The sequence below is a fragment of the Sardina pilchardus genome, chromosome 12 (assembly GCF_963854185.1).
Source record: "Sardina pilchardus chromosome 12, fSarPil1.1, whole genome shotgun sequence".
Taxonomy (NCBI): domain Eukaryota; kingdom Metazoa; phylum Chordata; class Actinopteri; order Clupeiformes; family Clupeidae; genus Sardina; species Sardina pilchardus.
In genome coordinates, this window is record NC_085005.1 from 27,389,290 (window position 1) to 27,409,286 (window position 19,997).

At 42.7% G+C, this 19,997-nt stretch overlaps 2 protein-coding genes across 6 annotated transcripts in view; both read left to right on the forward strand.

Moving 5' to 3' along the window:
* Positions 1-1,298: 1,298 nt before the first annotated feature.
* znf512 (zinc finger protein 512) lies at positions 1,299-11,563 on the forward strand. 4 transcript variants are annotated; one of them, XM_062550942.1, is made up of 16 exons: positions 1,299-1,360; positions 2,053-2,153; positions 2,397-2,449; positions 2,632-2,687; positions 3,565-3,788; positions 4,344-4,439; positions 4,854-4,958; positions 6,228-6,352; positions 7,263-7,349; positions 7,459-7,557; positions 7,724-7,891; positions 8,281-8,475; positions 9,022-9,123; positions 9,213-9,275; positions 9,539-9,637; positions 9,920-11,563. In XM_062550942.1, exons 2-16 carry the CDS (start codon positions 2,066-2,068, stop codon positions 10,424-10,426), a joined length of 2,067 nt encoding a protein of 688 aa, XP_062406926.1. In that variant the 5' UTR covers positions 1,299-1,360; positions 2,053-2,065; the 3' UTR covers positions 10,427-11,563. The 4 variants fall into 4 exon arrangements, with proteins under 4 accessions (XP_062406926.1, XP_062406925.1, XP_062406927.1 ...); XM_062550941.1 differs by lacking the exon at positions 1,299-1,360 and adding an exon at positions 1,372-1,889; XM_062550943.1 differs by lacking the exon at positions 1,299-1,360 and adding an exon at positions 1,372-1,856.
* A 139-nt stretch (positions 11,564-11,702) lies between these two features.
* gtf3c2 (general transcription factor IIIC, polypeptide 2, beta) overlaps positions 11,703-19,997 on the forward strand; it is a 28,438-nt gene continuing 20,143 nt past the window's right edge. Inside the window, exons 1-10 of one of the 2 annotated variants that reach the window (XM_062551235.1) lie at positions 11,703-11,829; positions 12,611-12,948; positions 13,115-13,424; positions 14,161-14,509; positions 15,004-15,083; positions 16,098-16,175; positions 16,288-16,386; positions 16,643-16,870; positions 17,180-17,291; positions 17,805-17,922. In XM_062551235.1, coding sequence (XP_062407219.1) covers positions 12,666-12,948; positions 13,115-13,424; positions 14,161-14,509; positions 15,004-15,083; positions 16,098-16,175; positions 16,288-16,386; positions 16,643-16,870; positions 17,180-17,291; positions 17,805-17,922 — 1,657 coding nt within the window. In that variant the 5' untranslated portion in view covers positions 11,703-11,829; positions 12,611-12,665. The remainder of the gene's footprint in view (positions 11,830-12,610; positions 12,949-13,114; positions 13,425-14,160; positions 14,510-15,003; positions 15,084-16,097; positions 16,176-16,287; positions 16,387-16,642; positions 16,871-17,179; positions 17,292-17,804; positions 17,923-19,997) is intronic. The other variant, XM_062551236.1, reaches the window with a different exon arrangement.

Consider the following 19,997-nt stretch of genomic DNA (forward strand, 5'->3'; position numbering starts at 1 on the left):
CAATTGTTTATAATGAGTGGGTAAAATGTGCAATGATCATCAATATGAGTATGAAGAGTATGACTAGCCATTGGATTTTTTTTGCTAACCCAACATGATATACTGTAACCTCTAAACGCAGGTTCGCTAATTATAGCGCCCCCCAGTGGCCAAATTACACCAAATTTGTTGTGTACCCTTGGGAGGGGGTCAGTTGTCATGTGACCAAGTTTCGTTAACATACATCAAAGCGTTCCCAAGATATGAGCTCACTTACTGTTTGCCGACTTTGCCCCATTGGATTTGCCTTTATTACTGCAGTGTTATGACAAAATGAGTCATAACAACTTCTGATCACAATGAAACTGTCATAAATGGACTCAGCATCCTCAATAGCCCCTAAAATGACACCAAGATTGTGAAAATGTGATCATTATTAGTAGATGTATGAGTGCAGTCAGTATTCTGGCCAAGGTGAGAAAGCGCCCCCCAGAGGGGGGGCAAAACGGGGTCAGAAAATTTGCACCCCGTCATTTTTCAACAGTAGGACCCCAAATAAAGCAAATAAAACGAAAAAATCAATTTTAGCAAAAAAATCCTACGGAATTACAATTCGTACCCCACTAATTTATCAACTGCATAGCATCTTTTCAAATGTGACTACTTGGAGATGGGTGTCCACGCGCAAACTTTGTATGGGTATGTTCAATATGTATAGTGGTGCGCGAACGACATTCTTGTTCGCTCAGAGAGTTGTACAGTAGGCCTAGCCGACAGTCAATACAGTTATGCCTATTTACATAATTGGATAATTGTAAATAGACGGAGCACAAACATAGGAGGAGCATTTTTTCTTTTCATCAAATTTTGTGTGCCATAATAGTGCTCCTGTAGGGAGTCATAGGCCTAGCCTATGCTCTATCCTTCTTCACACTTGGGTAGTATAGAGAGACTCCAATAACTTTCTAATTTAAAAATATTTTCCCAGGTAAGTGGCATAACCTACTCATTATGCTTTGTGAGCATGCTTTTTTATTCCTTGTTGTAGGTTATCCTATATGGAAGATTATGCTATCCTATTAAACACAGCCTAGCGTATACAGTGTATTGCGGAACTAAACTTTTAAATAGATCCAAAATTGGCCGTAAACGCATAGGCTATTCAGGACTACAAGCAAGCTAGACTACAGCTGTTTCAAGTTGAGCTCACTTTCGATGATCCTAGTGAACTCGCCCTGAAGGAGGAGACTGCGTTCCTAGGCCATACGTACCGCCCACCTCTACAACATTGTTGCTCGGGGAGCCAAAGGAACGTGCATCTCATTTGTTGCCACGGAAAAAGAGGGCGTTCCCAGCATGAAGTAATCGACCAAAGGGGCTGGTAATGGTTTCTTCTGAATTTGGCCAGCGACGGTGAAAGGAAGTCAATTTCAGCAACATCGATCAATTATTGTGTTTATAATATATCTCGGGTGGCATGCAAGTAGCAGTATGCGCTACCAGGGAGAAAATGTGCTATCGCACAAAAAGACGACAGGAACCGTAGCCACTTAGGGGTGTGAGGTAGGGTAGACATGTCACATTGTGGCTAACCTAGCTCTGCATTTTCCAAAAAGAATGCATCGGTTTGCACGTGTTTCTTTTCGGGTTGAATGTAGTGGGGCATAACAAGCTTATGATGCATCACATAGCGAACCAAATGTTTTATATTTCCAAGGGAGTGTAAGCTAATGGTCAGTATGTGAACCCCAATGTCGCTGCAAGGATCCCATGGAAAAGGCTACTCGGTCGGCGGACAATGATGGTGGCTGAGCTTTCTACACCGTGATCGTCTTTCTGCAACGGAATACAAAATAGTTCAGATTGTGAAGTCCTGGGTAGTTTGAATCCTGCATCTTTAGAAGTCAAGGGTAGACAACCTGATAATATTATCCATTGTGCAGTGGCCTGTATTTCAACCAGGACAATGCAGACAAAATGTATAATTGTTACTTGTAGGATTGCTTTGATGCTTTGCTATGACATTTGAATCCAAAGATAGAGCTATTCTCTGACCTTTACTGTCTTGTTTAGATCCAAAGAGAACATGGATCACATACACAACAACATGTCTGTCACGTATGTGACCACAAAAAAGAAGATCCCCAGGCCACAATTAAAGCCCAATGCACAAGGTAATCTTGTGCAGTAGTCACTGTTTATGAATGTTGTTGTTCTTCTTCTTTTGTACTAAAAGCTGATACTTTTTTTTGAATTGAAGGATTTTTTCCCTTTGTTTCTGTAAAAGAATTTAAACATGTTAATGACATTGACATTTATGTGTCGATATATTGCTTGGCAATGTACACATCAGAAATATAAAACATGGTTAACATCTAATGTTGCTTAAAATGGACCTTTTGTCCATTTCACTCTAGTTCCCAAGACCTTGGACAGGGACTACGAATCAGGGGGCATTGGACCATCCAAGGTAAATTACTACTTCAATGCTGACTACAGGCATCTGTTATATCACAGTTATCTACCTCCTATGATTATTCAACAGTTTAAAGACAATCATTAAGACAACATGACATTAACCACTGGCCTCCTGATGTTCAAAGAGAAACCCAGCGCTTCCTGAACATTTTTACTGCAATCTCTGTTTTCTAGATCGAGGCATGTTCTCAGAAGACTCAAAACATAAAGAGGACATACGCAAGAAAAAAGTGAGTGCATATATTTTGACCACTATCTCTTGGCCCAATGTCAATACTTTTATAGTGTTTGTTTTTAAAGGCATCTTGTGTAAGTATTTTACCATATTAATATAACAACTTCAAAGTCATTTTGATGACTGTGATGGGGAGAATAGAGCTCCTTCCCAGATGCAGCTTACTCTTCTACGGGGGAACCGACCTTGCAACTTTGCTCTCCTCTGACCCGAGAATAGCTTACTATTTGTATGAATCCATGTAATATTACTTTGTCAGTCAACTTGACTGTTCAGAGATGATCTTAACTCATTTATAAGCAGACGTGTGCAGGGGGAAGGGTGCAGTCCCTTGGCTGGTATTTACGACAGTTGTGCTAAATAGAAATACTCCACAGCTGTAGGGGGAGCCCAGTAGCAAATTAAATCCGAAACTGCATCAGATTACTTTAATGATGGATGTGTAATACGGAAGTAGATTCTAAATTCTACCAAACACAAGCAAACAAGAAAAAATGCGTACTGTTTTGCATGACCTTATAGTGAGTAATTTAACTCAGTATGATCTTTGTTAACCCTAGACAACCAGCTCTAAGGTACTGACTGGTCCATACCCCTGTGTGCTGTGGTGTCTCCCACAGGTAAAGGTGATGGTCTGCACACTGTAATGGCTCCAAAATAGTTCTTTATTAGTTAAAGAGGCAACGTTTCGATCAACAGATCTGTTGATCGAAACGTTGATCTGTTGATCGAAACGTTGAATGATGAACTATTTTGGAGCCATTACAGCGTACAGACCATCACCTTTACTCTGACGCGTTTTTTTGTCTGGCACCTGTTTTAAATTTTTTTTTGGATGTGCGCACCTGTTTCTCCAAATGTGTCTCCCACAGGTACCATGACCTGCAGCCGGTCTACATGAGTCCTCCAGGGGATCCGACCAGTGAGTCGGCAGCGTCCTGCTCGGTCATCGCCTCCAGCCTTATCAACGGGGCAGAGGAGCCCCATATGAGCCACCTGGGGCACCTGAGTCACATGGGGCACATGGGGCACATGGCCTACCGGATGCAGGCCAGAGAGCCCTGCTGCCACGTCATGGACGGCATGAGGGCGACCGGTAAGGTGCTGCACACACACAGCCTCTGAAGGAGTAACCTACCTACTGTATGAACCGATACCTATCTCAACATATATTTTTTTTTACAAAAAAATATGGACCAATGTGAGTACTTGGTGTATAGATTATCCAATAGTATGTAGTAATAATATATAATAGTAGGTGTTATAAGCACATATTTTCTGCACAAGTCATAGCAACATATGAGTTCATTGATGAAATGTAATCAGCCAAAATGTCCATGGGTCCATGAGATGGTGACTCATGAATTCAAGTAGTACAAATTGACACAAAAAAAAACTTTTTTAAAAGAGTAAAGGTGTGGGACAGTTTATCGATAATGTTACTGACTGACTCGAGTGGAGTTTTGAATTGTCCGTTCAGCTTAGTGAAAACGGAGACCCAGGAAGTAGCTTTTGAGATAAACTAGTGCAATATGAGAACAAATTACACATCACACCCTTTCTTCTAAATATAAACATAAAGATATGTACAAGATTAACTGCAGTGTGTACTAGTAATAAGTACTTATTGAGCTGCCTCTCTTGACGACAGGTTCTCGTGTAGGTGGTGGCGTGAAGAGGAAGCAACCTGTAGAGGAGCCGTGCCGGTCCCCAGTCACAAGCCTCCCAGGTGTTATACGAGAGTCAGGTAATGTTGTCACTGTTACTGTTACTGTTATATTACTGTTATAGGCCACAGCCCAGCATCAACACATTATCATAACTAATAAAAGACAACGGATGATATATGATATGGACAAATATGTGATAAGTGGTGTATACTGTATATGTGATATACCCGTAATTTCCCGACTATTAGCCGCAGCTTATACATTGATTTTGCAAAATTTCTTCAGCTATGAGGTTAATACACAGGGACAGTTACTATGGTATCAATATGGTTTCGTTTCTTTTAACTTGCATAAAACACTGTCCCGCGGCTTATACACAATGCGGCTTATATGAGGGAAATTACTGTATGTATACTTTCCCTTCTACTCCTTCCCTTCAGTCACTCTCCATACGTACTGTAATTGCCCTTGTTCTTTATTGCTCTTCACAGTTCTTGTTGTGGAGCGTACAGACAGCAGTCATCTGATGCTGCCATCTGAGGAGCCGAAGCCGAAGATCTTCACTACCAAGAAGGAGCCGCCGACTTATCCTCCAGGTGCACCAGCAATGCTCAACCAAAATGTCCCTCAAATGCTCAACCAAAATAGAAATATAGAATTTCAACACCCTATTTTTCACAAATTGAAGTAAACATTATTCTGCAGCACACAAAAGGTTTAGTTTTGACAAACTGAATGGATATTTGTTCAAATCCATATTAGTGGGATCTTCACACTTTGCCAACATAATCTGTCTTTCTGACAGGTGTGACATTATCAGAAGGTGCTGATTAAAAGGCATAATTATTGCACAGATATGCCTTGGGCTGTTCAAATGTGCAGTTATGTCACACAGCATAATGCCACAGATGTCACAAGTTTGGGAGACTGGGCTATAGAGCTCCACAGTCCCGCCCACAGCCTTGTCCGGAAGTAAAAATCCAATACAATTTCTCCATTGACAACTGGAGAATAAGCCATAAAATCGTAACCGTCCATGGTAGACTTAAAACCAGCTACGATGTGACTAAGCGATTATACCGGCTCATATAGATGTCAAAAGTTAACGGGGCATCAACCTTGTTTTTGAGAAAACAATGTTTTATTCAGGATTTAACGAGAGAGTACTACACTACCCAACACCCTACCGTGTAAAACTGGTGAAAGCAGAGCCTTTGATTGGTAGAGATCGCCGTTGCCATGGCAATCCCAAACAAACTGTACTCAACTTTTCCCGCGCCTATCGTCCGGCTAGCGTATCGCTGGAACTTCAAAACTTAAAATGGCTGCAGGGCTGTCAGGACCGATGTGTGGTCTTCCGAAAAAGAACAGTTTTCTCATCTTGAAGGTTGAATTTACTCAATGGAAACGGTAGGAAGTAATCATCTTCTTTTCTCAGATTAATATGGAACCATGTTAAACTATCGTTAGGCTGCAAATGTTGGAAATGTGTACGTTTGCAAAGCATCATGGGATTTGAGTTCTCTAACTAGGAATTTAAGATATGTACACAGTCTTGTACCTTTCGCTTTTTCTACATTTTCTGTTCATTTTTTCACTCGAAATTACAAGTTATATGCTTATGAGTCACATCGTAGCTGGTTAGCCTAAGGCACGGTCTAAAACTCTTTATATCCGGATTTTTCCAGAAGTCAATGGGAGAAATGAATGAGAAATTTTCTTCCGGACAAGCACCTCTCTCGGAGGAGGGGCGGGACTGTGGAGCTCTATTGGCATGCCTTCAGCAAATTGCTTTATCTGATAGTGCCATTCAGGCATCGTAGATGTGAAATCCTGGCTTTTGTACTGTATGTATCATGGTATAGGGAGTCAGGAAGAAAGGTGGCAGTTGCAGATCTTGGGGAAGGGAAGAGTCACGTGTCCCAAGTGCAAATCGGTTGGAAGGAAGACAGTGGAGGGTCTAAAGAAGCACATGGAATCGTGCAATATGGTAGGCACTGCAAGCACGACTTACACCGTGAACACATTACTGATGATGTATTCATTCATGTTTTCATGGACAGAAATAGTGTTCTGGTCTGGGGTCAAATGTGCAACTACAAGGATCAGGTAGATTGGTTTGCAATGAGGCCAGAAGCCATAGCGGAAAATCTCCCATTGCTGTCATAATGCCATTGGTTGCTAGCCTGGAAGCCGGCCTGAATTTAACCCCGCCCTCAATATTTGAGGTCGGGAAATTCGGTCTGGTTTCATTGAGAAGCCTCTTTGACAACTTGAGATCTGTGTAGACCAATCAAAAAGTCGGGGCGGGCTTTATACGATGATGGATAGTTGAGTAACCATACAGTAGATCCAGTATGTAAGCAACGGTGCCTAGTCATTCATGTTACCTGAGCGTGCTTCGGTTGATTGTGTTCAGCCTACAACACAACGACTGTCGCTGGAGAAGCTAGACATTTAGATGTCTCTATTGTCTGTGTTGTACAAGATATTGACAGCGCAATTTAAAAATTCACAGGTATTTCGTTGCTCTGATTGGTTAGGTGTATCCAATTGTGCACGGAGGCATTTTTACTGAGGCATTTTGGCCCCTGTATTGGTTGAAACACGCCTTATAATCATGTCTCAATGGCGCAGCACAGACTCTATTTACTACGTCAGCTACGTCAGGCTAATTAGTTGCAATATGACACTGTGGTTTTAGTTTGGATAGTTAACTGGTCATTAGTTGGAAAAAAGAATAAGTTAATTCAAGGTGACCTTTAGTAAGTATTTTTCCATCACATACATGTACAGTATACTCACATAATATTTCAGCTTGTTTTGCAAAAGCAGTCCACATACACCCACTCTGGTATAATACATTTCATTGCTGCTCACCTACGACTGTGCCCCAACAGCACCCCTTTACATGTCCGCACTGTGGAAAACAACTGAAATCCTCAACGGGGATGAAGTACCACCTCATGGCTGACCACAACAACCTGGTAGGGCCTCTGCTCCAATGGGACATGTCCATTTCACATGTGTTTGCATTATATACAGTACTCTTGTGCTCATTGTACTCATCATTTCGTCTGTCTGGTTCCGTCTCAGCCTTTGCTCCAGGAAAGCAGTGGGATAGATGATCAGGCGCTTAAGGAGAAGCTCCGGAAGATTCTGAAAAGGATGGGCAAACTGAAATGCTCCAAAGAGGTATGATTTGTGATTTGTGACCTTAGTTGACAGACCCGGAGTACTCATTTTCAGAATTGTGAAGCTGTCGTAATTGGGACAACTGTTGTTGTTTTTTTTGTATTCTTGCCATTTGTTTTTGTTGTTTCCTACTTCATGTGTTCTTTTTTGTCATATTATTTTTCAGGGATGCAGTGGCAGCTTCACCAGCATCATGGGCTACCTGTATCACACCAAGAAGTGTGGCAAGGAGGAGTCTGAGCTGGAGAAGCTGCTGCTGAACTGCCAGCACTGTGGGAAACCGTACCGCTCCAGGGCAGGACTGGAGTACCACCTGAAGTCTGAACATGCCCCGGTGAGTTTTTCTGGAACGATACACAAATACAAATAGCACCATTTTATGATTTGTGTGAAAGTAAACAGCTCCTTAAACAGTTCCATGCAAGAATATTAGGAGAAAAAAAGATAAACGAATTGTAATGCATTTTAGTATGCTATTTTAAAGAATAAGATCTTTTACTCTATTGTTGTCTTGCATTGAGTATGTTGTAGGTGTTCTAGTCTAGTACCCTAAGGTTTGACGTTTAAAAGAAGGCAGGAAAACTCTTGAAATTGGTGTTATGTTGCTTGAATTGTTTGAATATCACTGAATCTGGTGCAGTTGTATCCCTCTGTTGACAATGACACATTTTGACACCATAAGAATGATTCTCTTTACATCTACCGGTCGTGCCCTGTCCACAGACGCCCCAGAAGGCGGACGAGGACGAGTCGAAGGCCCAACAGGAGCCCAGTCCAGAGAGGACGTCCAGCGGCCGGGTGAAGCGCATGTCTGCCCAGGTGGCCGTCTACCACCTGCAGGAGATAGCCAACGACGAGCTCAGTAAGGAGTGGCCCAAGAGGAAGGTGCAACGGGACCTGGTCCCGGACGATAAGAAGGTACCGCTCGATCCGTTATTTAACTTATGACTCATGCAGACTACGCGATTTCAGCCCAATTTAGCGATGATTTTTTCGTAGCCGACAAATTTCTTGGGTTGTGTCCCGAATATAAAAAGTTGGTAACAATGGCGAAGGAGGAACGTGTCTTATAATGTGACCTATTCAACGACCCGCAATTTATCGTCTGCAGCATTCCACAATTCCACGACCAATAGTCTAGCATGTTGCAATTTTTGGAGAATCTCCTACGACTCCAGCATTGACACTGACAGTATGGCGGCATGCCAGGCTTAGGCTATGATTGGCCACATGATCTTGTAATGTGGCCAATCTCCGGACCAAGATGCAGGCAAAATGTTATGGTTCTCTGATCGCCTAGTCTGACCTGGTCAATCGTAAAAAAGCATTGTGGAAGACAAAAACAATTGTGTAATTTGCATCTAGGCCACCAGTCTAACTAAGCTCTAAAGGGAGGGTGCTTTCGAAATGTGATGCGTGCTTTTCGACTTGTTTGAGTAAATAGCTCACTTTGTCACTTGACAGCTCAAATACGCTCGTCCTGGACTGCCAGCTTTCAGTCAGGAGGTTTTGCGCAAGTGGAAGAATGAAGTCAAACTGCAAAGAAAAGTGCAGTGCCCAAACCAGGTCAGAACTGTCAGTTCTCAGTGAGTGTGCCATATCTATGGATCGTGTGAATATGTTGACAACAGTAGTTTTCCTTTTCTTGTCCAAAGGGATGTGGTGCAGTTTACACCAGTGTGTCTGGGCTGAAAGCCCACCTGGGTCTCTGTACAATGGTGAGGAATTTATTTTGGCATGTTTACCTTTCTCTTGCTTTTAAAATATGCTGTTAGAAATTGTAGTTTATATTCGACAGCTCAACAAACTGTGACCAGACCCAATAAAATTGTTCTGAAATATTTTCCAGTTGAAGAAAACTATTGTGCACAATACAATTTTGTAGAACAAAATATCCAAATCTAAAACCCACTGTTTTATAAGTAGATAATGGCAGGCCAAGACTTCTCACCCCGATCTTTCTATTATTTTATTTGCACAGGGAGAGTTTGAAGCTGGCAAATACAAATGCCTGATATGCCGTAAAGAGTTCAACTCTGAGAGTGGGGTGAAGTATCACATCAACTCTGTCCACTCTCAGGTAAGTAGTGGTTTTCATCAGCAGTATTGTAAATGGAGTACATGGATTAACTTACACAATGTCTCATGTTTACAGTGAATTTTAGAACTATGCATCAACTTGTCTATGTATCCTCATCCTGTGATAACCCAACCATGTGGTGTACTGGTATTGGCACAATAGTATTATATCTGCTGTATTATGAACATTGTGTCAGTAGTTTTCTTACTGAGGGGAGCGTTCAAAGTGTCTGTAACTGTCCTTCCCCACTGTTGTCTCTCGTGTGTATTGCACCACCACCAGGAGTGGTTTGTGGTGAGCAAAAAAGCCTCCAAGAACTTCGAGAAGCTGCTGAAGACGAAGCCCACGGTGATGGTGATGGTGCCGGAGCAGACTGTCGAGCAGAACCCGGGCCTCCGCTTCACGCCGGGCCTCAACACCTGGCAGGAGATGGGTCCGCCGGTCGCGGCCGCCCCCTCCACCGTCATCATGGCCAACCCCGGGGCCGCGGAGGCCGAGGGCAAGAGGAAGGAGCCGGGCGAGAAGGACGAGGAGACGGACCGGGAGCGGGAGCGCGAGCGGGCTCGAGAGCAGGGGGGTCGAGAGAAGGACTGCTACGACTTTGACGGCAGCAACAGCAGCAGCAGCAGCGGCGGCGGCGGCAGCTCCAGCAGCGAGTCGGAGGCCGAGGACGCGGCCGTGCAGACGGGCCAGGACACGTGGGCCCTGAGGAGGCCGCCCATCGCCGACCCCCACCACGCCGTCCCGCCGCCTCCTCCTCCCGCCAAGCAGACCAGGGGTCACCCCTAACCTGCACACACACCTGCCTTTGTCCGTCTGTTTGTTATCCAACCAACCCAGCCATCATTGGGTTCTCAGACGTTCAGACCGTTGTCCTTTCATGTGAATCATGAGTGCAACGTTGATGTACTACAAGTAGTACAGCAGCAACAGTCAGTTTTAACCAACCAAGAGTAACTGTGTTTACTTTTGACACTATTGACATCCGTGCGCCAGTGTTTTTTTTTTTTTTCATTTGACTTCAATACAGAACGTGGAACGTGAGGGGGAGTTCGCCGAACTGGTACATTGATGCCCAAATTACTTCTGCTCAATCTGTGTTTAACCAGCTGCATGTGTGATGTGGTCTTGTACAGAATGCTCTTTCCAGAACCCATTGAATGGTAGTGATCATTGCTGCTGTGTGGAAAAAAAAGGGAAAGATGGTGTTGTTGTTTTTGTATAGATAACATTATCAACTTTAATCATCAATTTCTGCAAAAGAGAGCAGTAGTTAAATTAGCAGGTGGCTCTGGGTGTGCATTTTGTTGAGAAATGACGTTTGAGAGATTAATTCATGACGAAGAGAAGTGGCAGGAGTATTGCATGAGTTACTTCTTGTCTGACTGCCACTGTGTATGACAATGTTGAACTGTTGCGCACAGTCATGAAACTTTTTTTCAACTTGTCATATATGATGTTTTTAAACACAAAGGACCAAAATAAGTCTTTAGACATTGCTGAACATTACTAAGTTCAGTTCATGCCACAGGAGAAATGATGAAAGGAATGCATGCATTATTGTGCAGAGAGAGGAAATCATCCCACTGTGCTCTGTAAATCTGTTCCCCAATATGCCTTGTTTCGTCTGCAAAGTAACACTAGAAGACAATTGCATTGACGTTTACGTACAGTTTTTCTTAGGTTGTTGTCAGCTTAACACCGTAACCTCATGGTATATGTCAGTAGTCTACAGGTGGTTTTGGGAGTACTTTCCATGCCCTGTAACAAGCTGTATTTATAATGAAAGTATATTGTTAGGTTAGTTAACTTGTATACTACTTGTGTTTTTTTTTATTATTATTTTACTTAGATCACATGTACCCTTTTGCAGCAACTTAAGGAAATGTACTTTCGACATGTGTAATTAAAAGGTTGTGTACTGTTGACATTTTCAGAGTTATTTTTCTTTGCTGAGAAACATGTGACACCACCCAGTGGGGAGATGGCGAATTACAAACCCAACGGCAAATTGCAACAGCTTTCATTCGGTAGGGGGCAGCAATGAGTAAATCTAAAGTGTATGGGATAACTGAACAAACATGGCGGAACACATAATCGCGGATGGCTCGTGGTGCTAGTATGTATGTTTGAACAGTAGATATTATCGATTTTTTGGATTTCCCCTGTTCTCCGTCGGATGGACGACGAAAGTAAGTGTTTTGAGATTTTACTTGGATCACCAGAGTGTAGTAAGTTACATTATAATTTGGTATTTTGTATGATTTCAACGAGGTCGACAGAGTCTCGAACCGGTGATCTGTCGGGGAAAGGGGCCCTTTTCTTGGTCATGGCTTATAGGCTTGAGCCACCGAAACAATGTGGCCTGTGGTTGAATAAGGCTATGTCATTTGTGCTCTCTGTAAGGAGATAGGGTTTCTTTTATCCATTTCTACACATAGATATACTCTTTATATTCTGTAATTAATATCAAGTAACACACATTTGTCAGAGTTGACGTTGCAAAATGTAGCTGACTAGCATGGCAAATAAAGTTGCTATGAAACATGAAGCATCTGGGTGATCTTTTAGATGACTTGACTGACAATGACCGCAATTAGCGTTATCACATTTTATTTAAGTTATCAAAATCTGTAGTTTATCGCGGTCACTTCAATAATTTGTACTTGAGTGTCCTTGTTAAGCTTTGGAGCTAGCTGCAGTGTGGTCATTTATGCTAAAATAAACTAGCCCTAACGCTATAATGAAAGATGGGAAGTAGCTTTGATAACGTTTAATGAATGATGATACCGAATGATGTAATGTTACATGAACATGAGTTTGACATTAGAGTAGACGATCTTGTTATGCTAAACGACTCAAGTAGCGTGGAAAATACTCGCAATACCAGTCTGATCACAAACTTATTTTCATGTTGGAAAGTTGCATACAGTAACGTTAAGTTGGCTTAGTTGACCATCCTTATTTTCTCAGGTGTGCATAGGTAAAACCTGGCACCAGCTCGCACGAGACGGGGCACTGTTGTTCCATGGCATCCGGTGCTCAAAGGTTGAGCAGACGTAAAGAGAGGGGCATGGGTCTGCCAAAAGCGGAGGATCTGGCACAGCAAGCGGGTCGCCGCCTAAATCAGAGCTCCAACAAGTCGTCTCCGAGCACAAATGGGAATTCAACAAAAGCTCCTAGACGAACTGCTGGGAAGTGCAGCTCACAAGCATCTGACAGCAACCTGCAAGAGGCCGAGTTGGCAGCAGAGATCGGCTCTGATGAGGTCAACTCCACTGTAGGGACGGGTCAAGATGATTGTGAGCAAGGTATCATACTCTGAACATGTTAAATATTGTTTGACCCTGTATGAAATGATTCAACCATGCCATTCAATGTAGTACAAATGATATTTTTGTCAGCTTCAGAATCAGCACACTTTAAATTGTGTGAAGCATCAGTAATGGTTATAAATGCTATAATTTATCCTTCAAGGCATACAATCAGACAGCACTCAACTGACATCTGACGGGTCCACAAATGCAACGCCATCAAAAGCAAAAGGCAAAGCGCGTCCTCCGTCCAAGGGGAAGGGTCAGCAAAAGCAACCAGTGAAAACCCCCGCCAAAGCTCCCAAAACTCCCAAAGCTGTCCCAGCTACCCCTAAAGCCACAGGAAAGAAGCCTATGATGCCAATTCCACAGGCCACCAGCACACCCATGGGCAAGATGGCGGCACCACCAGAGGCTCCCTCGTCCCCAGAGGTGACGCCAGGCGGTCGGCCCAAGAGGAGAGCAGCCAAAGCGTATGTAGTCTACACAGCAATGAACCATACATTTATTCACTTCACTACAGCAACATGCATAGAATGCCTTACTCTCCCTGTCAGTTTCCTCTTTACCCATATTCATAAGTAGGTGCACTGCCATCATAGGAATTCATAGTAGTGACTTAATTAAAGTCTAGTATTCAGTAGACTTGGTTTGAGGGCAGCATGACCTATGATGTCTGGCAGGACACGTAAAAACAAGTTGCAGCTAACATACCTTTTGTTGTATTGAGAGCGCAGTTCAGTTTGGCACCTGTCTAGGCTAGAAGCTGCAAACATGTCAGCGTTTCGGATTGGAATGTGGGTATGCTAGCAATGAGGCTTAAACCTATGTGTGCTAGCTGTTGCCGGCACGTCTCTTAAGGTGTCTGTGCTACTTATTTACAGGCTAGTGTTACACGTATCCCCCTAAATCTCACTTCCATCCGGTCACACCAATGTAGGTTATGTTGTGGCATTTTTTTAGAGTTAGGGTATCCTTATCTAAGGAGGCTAAATCTTGCTAACCTGTTGGCAAGTGAGTTCATTCACTATGCAGCACTTATTGCTGAGAGATGTATTGCTTTTCTAAGCTTTGGTGCAATAGATTGTTGCTGGTAATGCAACTTCAGTCCTGCATGATTAGATTAGAATTTCTGGTCCTGTTACCTCAATGCATTCTCAAAAAATAACATTCAAGTTTCTCTACTGGTTTCTTTTCAATCTTTTGTAGTGCAATTGAGTACCTTCACAGCATTGTGAAGAGCCTGAATGAAACCCATGCAGATTATCCGAATAAGGACGAGGACATGGACATGGACACGGACACTTCACCCAGCGCAAGGAAGCCCAAAAAAGAGGCGACAGGCCCAAGGAAAAAAAGGAAGGCTCCTGAGCCAGACAGCGATGCGGCGGAAGACTCCGACTTCGTCCCTGAGGAAAAAGATGATGATGTGGAGAGCGAGGACAGCGTGGAGATGGAGGACGAGGACCTGGACGAAGAGTTCTCTTTCCGCGAGCGCGAGCGCAAGACATTTCCAATTTTTCGGAAAAATTTCTCGGCAGGTCCTCAACAGTCACGGGTGAGTCCAGATCCAAGTTAGTATAAGTATAAGTACAGTATATATACTTTTGATCCTGTGAGGGAAATTTGGTCTCTGTATTTATCCCAAGTTGTGAATTAGTGAACACACACAGCACACAGTGAATATACAGTGAGGTGAAGCACACACTAACCAGCACAACAGCGACGCTTGGGGAGCAGTGAGTGTTAGGTGCATTGCTCAAGGGCACTTCAGCCCTGGACTGATCGGGGATCGAACCGGCAACCCTCCGGATATAACCTCGAAGCCTTAACCATTAGGCCACGGCTGCTCCAAGTTATGTCCTCTTTACTAGGCACTTGCACAGAGCACATAGTTGGGGTGATAGCATAGTAGTTAAGGAGCTGGGCTAACATGCAGCTGTAGCCAGAAAAGGTGTGGGTTCAATTCCAGTTGCCACTGCTGCTTTGTATGAATTATTTAGATTGGTATATTAATGTATTGATTTATATTAATATGATGTATCTCCTCAGAGACAAGGCACGGCAAGCAATGGCCTCACCAATAGACTGATGTTTCCTGTGTGGTCGGCTTTCTCTGCACACAAGGAATTGTGAGTGTCAGCAGTTTTCTCTATGGATGGTAGCAAGTTCCTCTCTGTATTTTGTTCTGTCAGTGCTCTTCATTGATTCTTTGTTTGGTTCCTCAGAAGGTTCTTGTCATGCCTTGATATAAGCAGGTTTTCTAAGTAGACACACTGGAATGTATGTAGACAGATACTGTATGTCAGCTGCTCACTATGAATTTTAGTCTCTGCATTTAAAGCAACACTAAAGCACTTTTTCTCTGTTGCATGCATGCTATTTGTTTATCCAGCAAATAATATGTTGCATGACTTTATGAAAGTATGATGCATTGCGACATCGAAGCAAGTCAAATTTGTAGTTTCTTATGTCTCATTCAATCGAACTACTGATCCGCTACCTGATTTGGTGAACTTACATAGTGCAGTTATAGCCGATAGAGGGCCTTGAAGCGAAGTTACGAGTTGATGAACCACTGAAATGATTTTGGAAAGGTACAAAAAACTCTTTGGTGTTGCTTTAACACAATTTAACCAAGTTAGTGAACACATACAGCAAACAGTGAACACACAGTGAGGTGAATCACACCCTAACCCCTGCCCAACCAGCGGCGCTCAGGGAGCAGTGAGGGGTTAGGTGCCTTTCTCAATGGCATTTCAGCTATTGACTAGTCGGGGATCGAACCGGCAACCCTCTGGTTACTAGCTCGAAGCCCTAACCAGTAGGCCATGGCTGCCTCTTCCAAACACAGTTTTAATATTGCACTATTTGCAGTTCCACTTGTCTTATGATTATTCTACTTTTTCATGCATGGTGTCTAAACAGCAGTGAGAGGAACTAGATTGGCTCGTGTGTGAGGAATGTTGTTGACAGGATCATCTTACCATGGGCCTTCGTAGGAGTCCCTTTGAACATGGAACTATTTCAGTGATGAAGCTGAGCTTGCTGCCAAACTTATTTAAAACATTTTAAAAATGCACTTGCCTGAAGTGTCTCAGGAAGAGAATCTTTATTGTGTAGCTAAGCTGTTTGTTTTCTTTCAGCCGTAACGATAACGTGCTACCGTGGGTCTTTCCTGAATGGATACCCTCGGTGAAGGACTGGCAGTTCCTGACCCCAAGGTGAGTGAAATCAGACTAACTGTTGACATATTATTGTTGTAATTGTTATGATATTCTTTGAAAATGTAATAGTGAATTTTGCTAATGATGATACAAAATCATACATGTTTAGTGAGGCTGAGAAGTATCTACCCCAAGAGATGGAATCTCCAGCATTCAAGCTCTCACGGGAGAAGTTGAAACAAGAGAGTACCCCTCAGAGACTGAAGAGGTAAAAATATAAGAAATTTAACTGTAAATGTTTAACAAGTCCATCTTGATTAAGCTTAATAAACTTTTTGTTTTAATGTATGCTTAATAATGACTACTTTCAACTTCATTGGAACTTGTTGTTCCTGTCATGCACTAAAGCTATTCAACATGTAGTTTTTGTCTTTAAAAAAAAAAATCACTAATGTTACATTACTGTTCACCACACAGCGTCAGCATCCACGTCCTTGTGCCTTTTCCTTTTTTCCACCCTCCAGATTCGAAGCGTCGCCCTACCACAGTGAGCGCTGGGACGCCACCTTCTTCGCGGGCGGCCCCGTGTGGTCCATGGAGTGGTCTCCCACCCCCGACGGCTCCTCGGGCAGCCAGTACGTGGCCTTGTACTGCAACCGCAACATGGACGCCCGCCACAAGATGAAGAGTCTGCACACGGAGCCCAGCCTGCTGCAGGTGTGGGACCTGGGAGAGCTCAACTACCGCAGCAGGTGAGGTTTTTTTTTGTTTGTTTGTGTTTTGCTCTTTTGCGCATTTGCTTTTTGGTCACCATAAAAGTAATCATTAAGTAATCATCCATTACAACTTAAAACATTGAATAACAATACACATTACAGAAGCATTACTAGTTACAGCTTGAGGTAAAATTAAATACATTCATGCTCATACTGTAATAGTAGATTGTAACTAGATAGGTGCTATTCAAAAGATGAGAATACTTATTGAAAATGGCAATGCTTTTGCTAGACCAAATGTCAAATGTCTTAAACCATCACAACATGTGTCTCCCCAACCCTCAGCCCTTCCAGAGCGCCCCAGGTGGCCTACTGTCTTGCCCAGAACGAGGGCTGCGTGTGGGGCCTGAAGTGGTGCCCCACTGGGGCCTGGGAGCTCCCCTCAACAGCGCGGAAGGTACAGTAGGAGCACACATATCAGTGTCTTACGCTTTAACCAGGTGGAGGCCAGTGCAATAGAAAGGTTAGAGCAGGAATTCCCAAACGATGGTACGGTGGCACGCAAGCTGCTTCTAGGGGGTATGCGAGATGAAAAGGGCTATGACGGAAAGGTTTTAAAAATGAACTTTTCAAATTGTATGTAATTAATTAATGAATAAATGAATAATTTTGAGTCAGGTTACAATGATATGGAAACATGACAAACATGACAAACTCTATAGTAGGCTACGTTTTCATTAAAAAAAAAACTTTTTAAAATTTCATTTTTTTAAAAAAACGTATTAAACATGATGCCTGAAATGCATCAATGAATGTGTTACTTTTAATGTGTTGGATGGTGGGGTACGCGAACTGAGTCAGGACGTAGAGGGCGGTACTTGTCTTAATTTCGTGAATTAAGACAACAACTTTCCCTAATAGAAAACAACCACAGTGACTAAAATCTTCCTAAAACCACCTCCCCATCCAGAGCCCTCAGATGCCTCGACTGGGTCTGCTCGCGGCTGGCTGTTCCAGCGGCAAGATTGTCATCTACAGCCTCCCCCATCCCGACAGCCTGCTGACACACAGGAAAGGCCTCACGGATGGTAGGTCTTTACAGAACTGAAGAGCCTGGTACTGGGTAGGCAAAGCATTCGGATTTAAAAAATCTACAGGGGCAATAGTGAGAACACGCTATATTGTCCTATGTTACGTTGTAGACTTGTTGGAAGTGAAGTGTGGAGGTGAAGTGTGGGCAGTTACATGGCATTTACACTTCTGTGTGACCATGAAATTTCACTTCTGTATGATCATGAAATTTCACTTCTGTGTGATCATGAAACTTCACTTCATGTGTGATCATGACATCAGAGGGTGGGTGTGTTCCACCTTGCGGCGCTGTGCAGGTCTGACTGAATCTTTCAATACAAGCACACTGCAATGAAAGGGTGTCTAAAAACAAGATAAAAACACTAAATCTGAGGTAAAATGTCCTCAAAACAAGTGAAATTAAATGTCCATGCCGCAAGATAGTTTCACTTGACAAGATTTCTTGAATTAAGATAATTAAAAAATCTAGAAATAAGCATGTCTACAGAGGCTTAATATAAATGCTGGTTTTAAGATCAGATAGCTTATAAATGTACTTTTTACAGCCTCAAAATAGTACAATATACTAAAAATAAGATGTGCTGGTTGTAAAATGAGATTACTTAAATTTAATTTTGTACAGCCTCAGACTAGATTAATAATTTTTGCAAGTACATTTTCTGGCCTTTTTGCCCTTATTCAAATAGGGCAGTGAAGATAGACAGGAAGCGAGTGATAGAGAGAGAGATGGGGTAGAATCGGGATAGGGCCGCAGGTGGGATTTGAACCGGAATCCCCATGGGCACTTGGACCATCACATGGTGTGAATGCTGTAACCTGTTGCGCCACAGAGCCACAGCCGTCTTAATGCCTAGATTACGTGAATTTAAAGTTGTTACTGTCTCAGAATAAGTTAAAAATACTAAATATAAGCATAAACTGCTGTTTACTGCAATATATCTTAAATCTTAAATCTCATCTTAAATTAAGGCAACTTTTCTTGTTAATGTTTTGAAATAAGCTTTATTTTGGAGAGAATTAGGGGAAGAGATGTAAATGATCTTATTTTAACAGTTACAGTATTTACCTAATTTTAAGATTTCTTGCCTATTTGGGACACAAAAGATAAGGCTGTGCTTGATTTAAGATTAAAGTGTAAAGTTAAACACTTAAAAAAGAATTCACTCTTAAAACAACGTAAATTATGCACTTCTAAATCTAAAGGTTTTTTTTTATGTTGATAAGAATAAAATAATTCGCAGTGGACACTTACTTGGTTACATTGTTGTACCTATGCATTTCCATTCTTGTCCCTTGAGACTGTAGTCTTTCAAGAATCTTTTCCAAATCTTTGCAAAGATTTACAATAGGCAAAATAACTGACAATTTCACTGCATTCTTTACATTAGTAGTCATATGCATGTGACAAATAAGCATCCTTGTATCCTTGTATCCTTGTGTAGTCCTGCAACAAAGGTTGCAACTTGTAATCATTGCCAAAAGGGGGCAGCAGTGATGAGAAAATAGCAGGCTTGTTTCACAAATGTCAGGCTCTACACTCTATATGTCCCATGCACATATTTATGTTTATATTTACGTTTGTTGTCATATGGTCATTGTCAGCAATGATGTGTGTGTGTGTGTGTGTGTGTGTGTGTGTGTGTATGTTAGCGTGTATCATGTGGTTTGTCTGGTAGATGGGTAGGAGGGAGTGTGTGTGTGTGTGTGTGTGTGTGTGTGTGTGTGTGTGTGTGTGGGAGAGGATGCATGCTTCCCGCTCTGTATGTCTGTCCCTGTGTGTGGTGTGAAGGGGCTATTACCAGCTCATCTCAGACAGCAGGGCAGAGTGTGTGTGTGTGTGTGTGTGTGTGTGTGGTTTGAAGGGGCCATTACCAGCTCATCTCAGACAGCAGGGCTGTTTCTGCACAGTTTTTGTGTGATAACATGCTCGTGTGCGTGTGCGTATGTGTGTGTGTGCGCGTTGGCATGCGCCATGCGTGTTGTCCGGTAGACGGGTAGGAGGGAGTGGGAGAGAGAGAGAGGGAGTGGGAGAGAGAGAAAAGGAGTGGGAGAGAGAGAGAGAGAGAGAGAG

What these genes read in the sequence shown, in the direction of transcription:
- znf512 (XM_062550942.1), top strand. Translation starts at nt 2,066, where the DNA reads ATGGATCACATACACAACAACATGTCTGTCACGTATGTGACCACAAAA. An exon ending in TGGTCCCGGACGATAAGAAG is followed by an intron (nt 8,476 to 9,021) that starts GTACCGCTCGAT and finishes GTCACTTGACAG; the next exon opens with CTCAAATACGCTCGTCCTGG. An exon ending in ACCTGGGTCTCTGTACAATG is followed by an intron (nt 9,276 to 9,538) that starts GTGAGGAATTTA and finishes TTATTTGCACAG; the next exon opens with GGAGAGTTTGAAGCTGGCAA.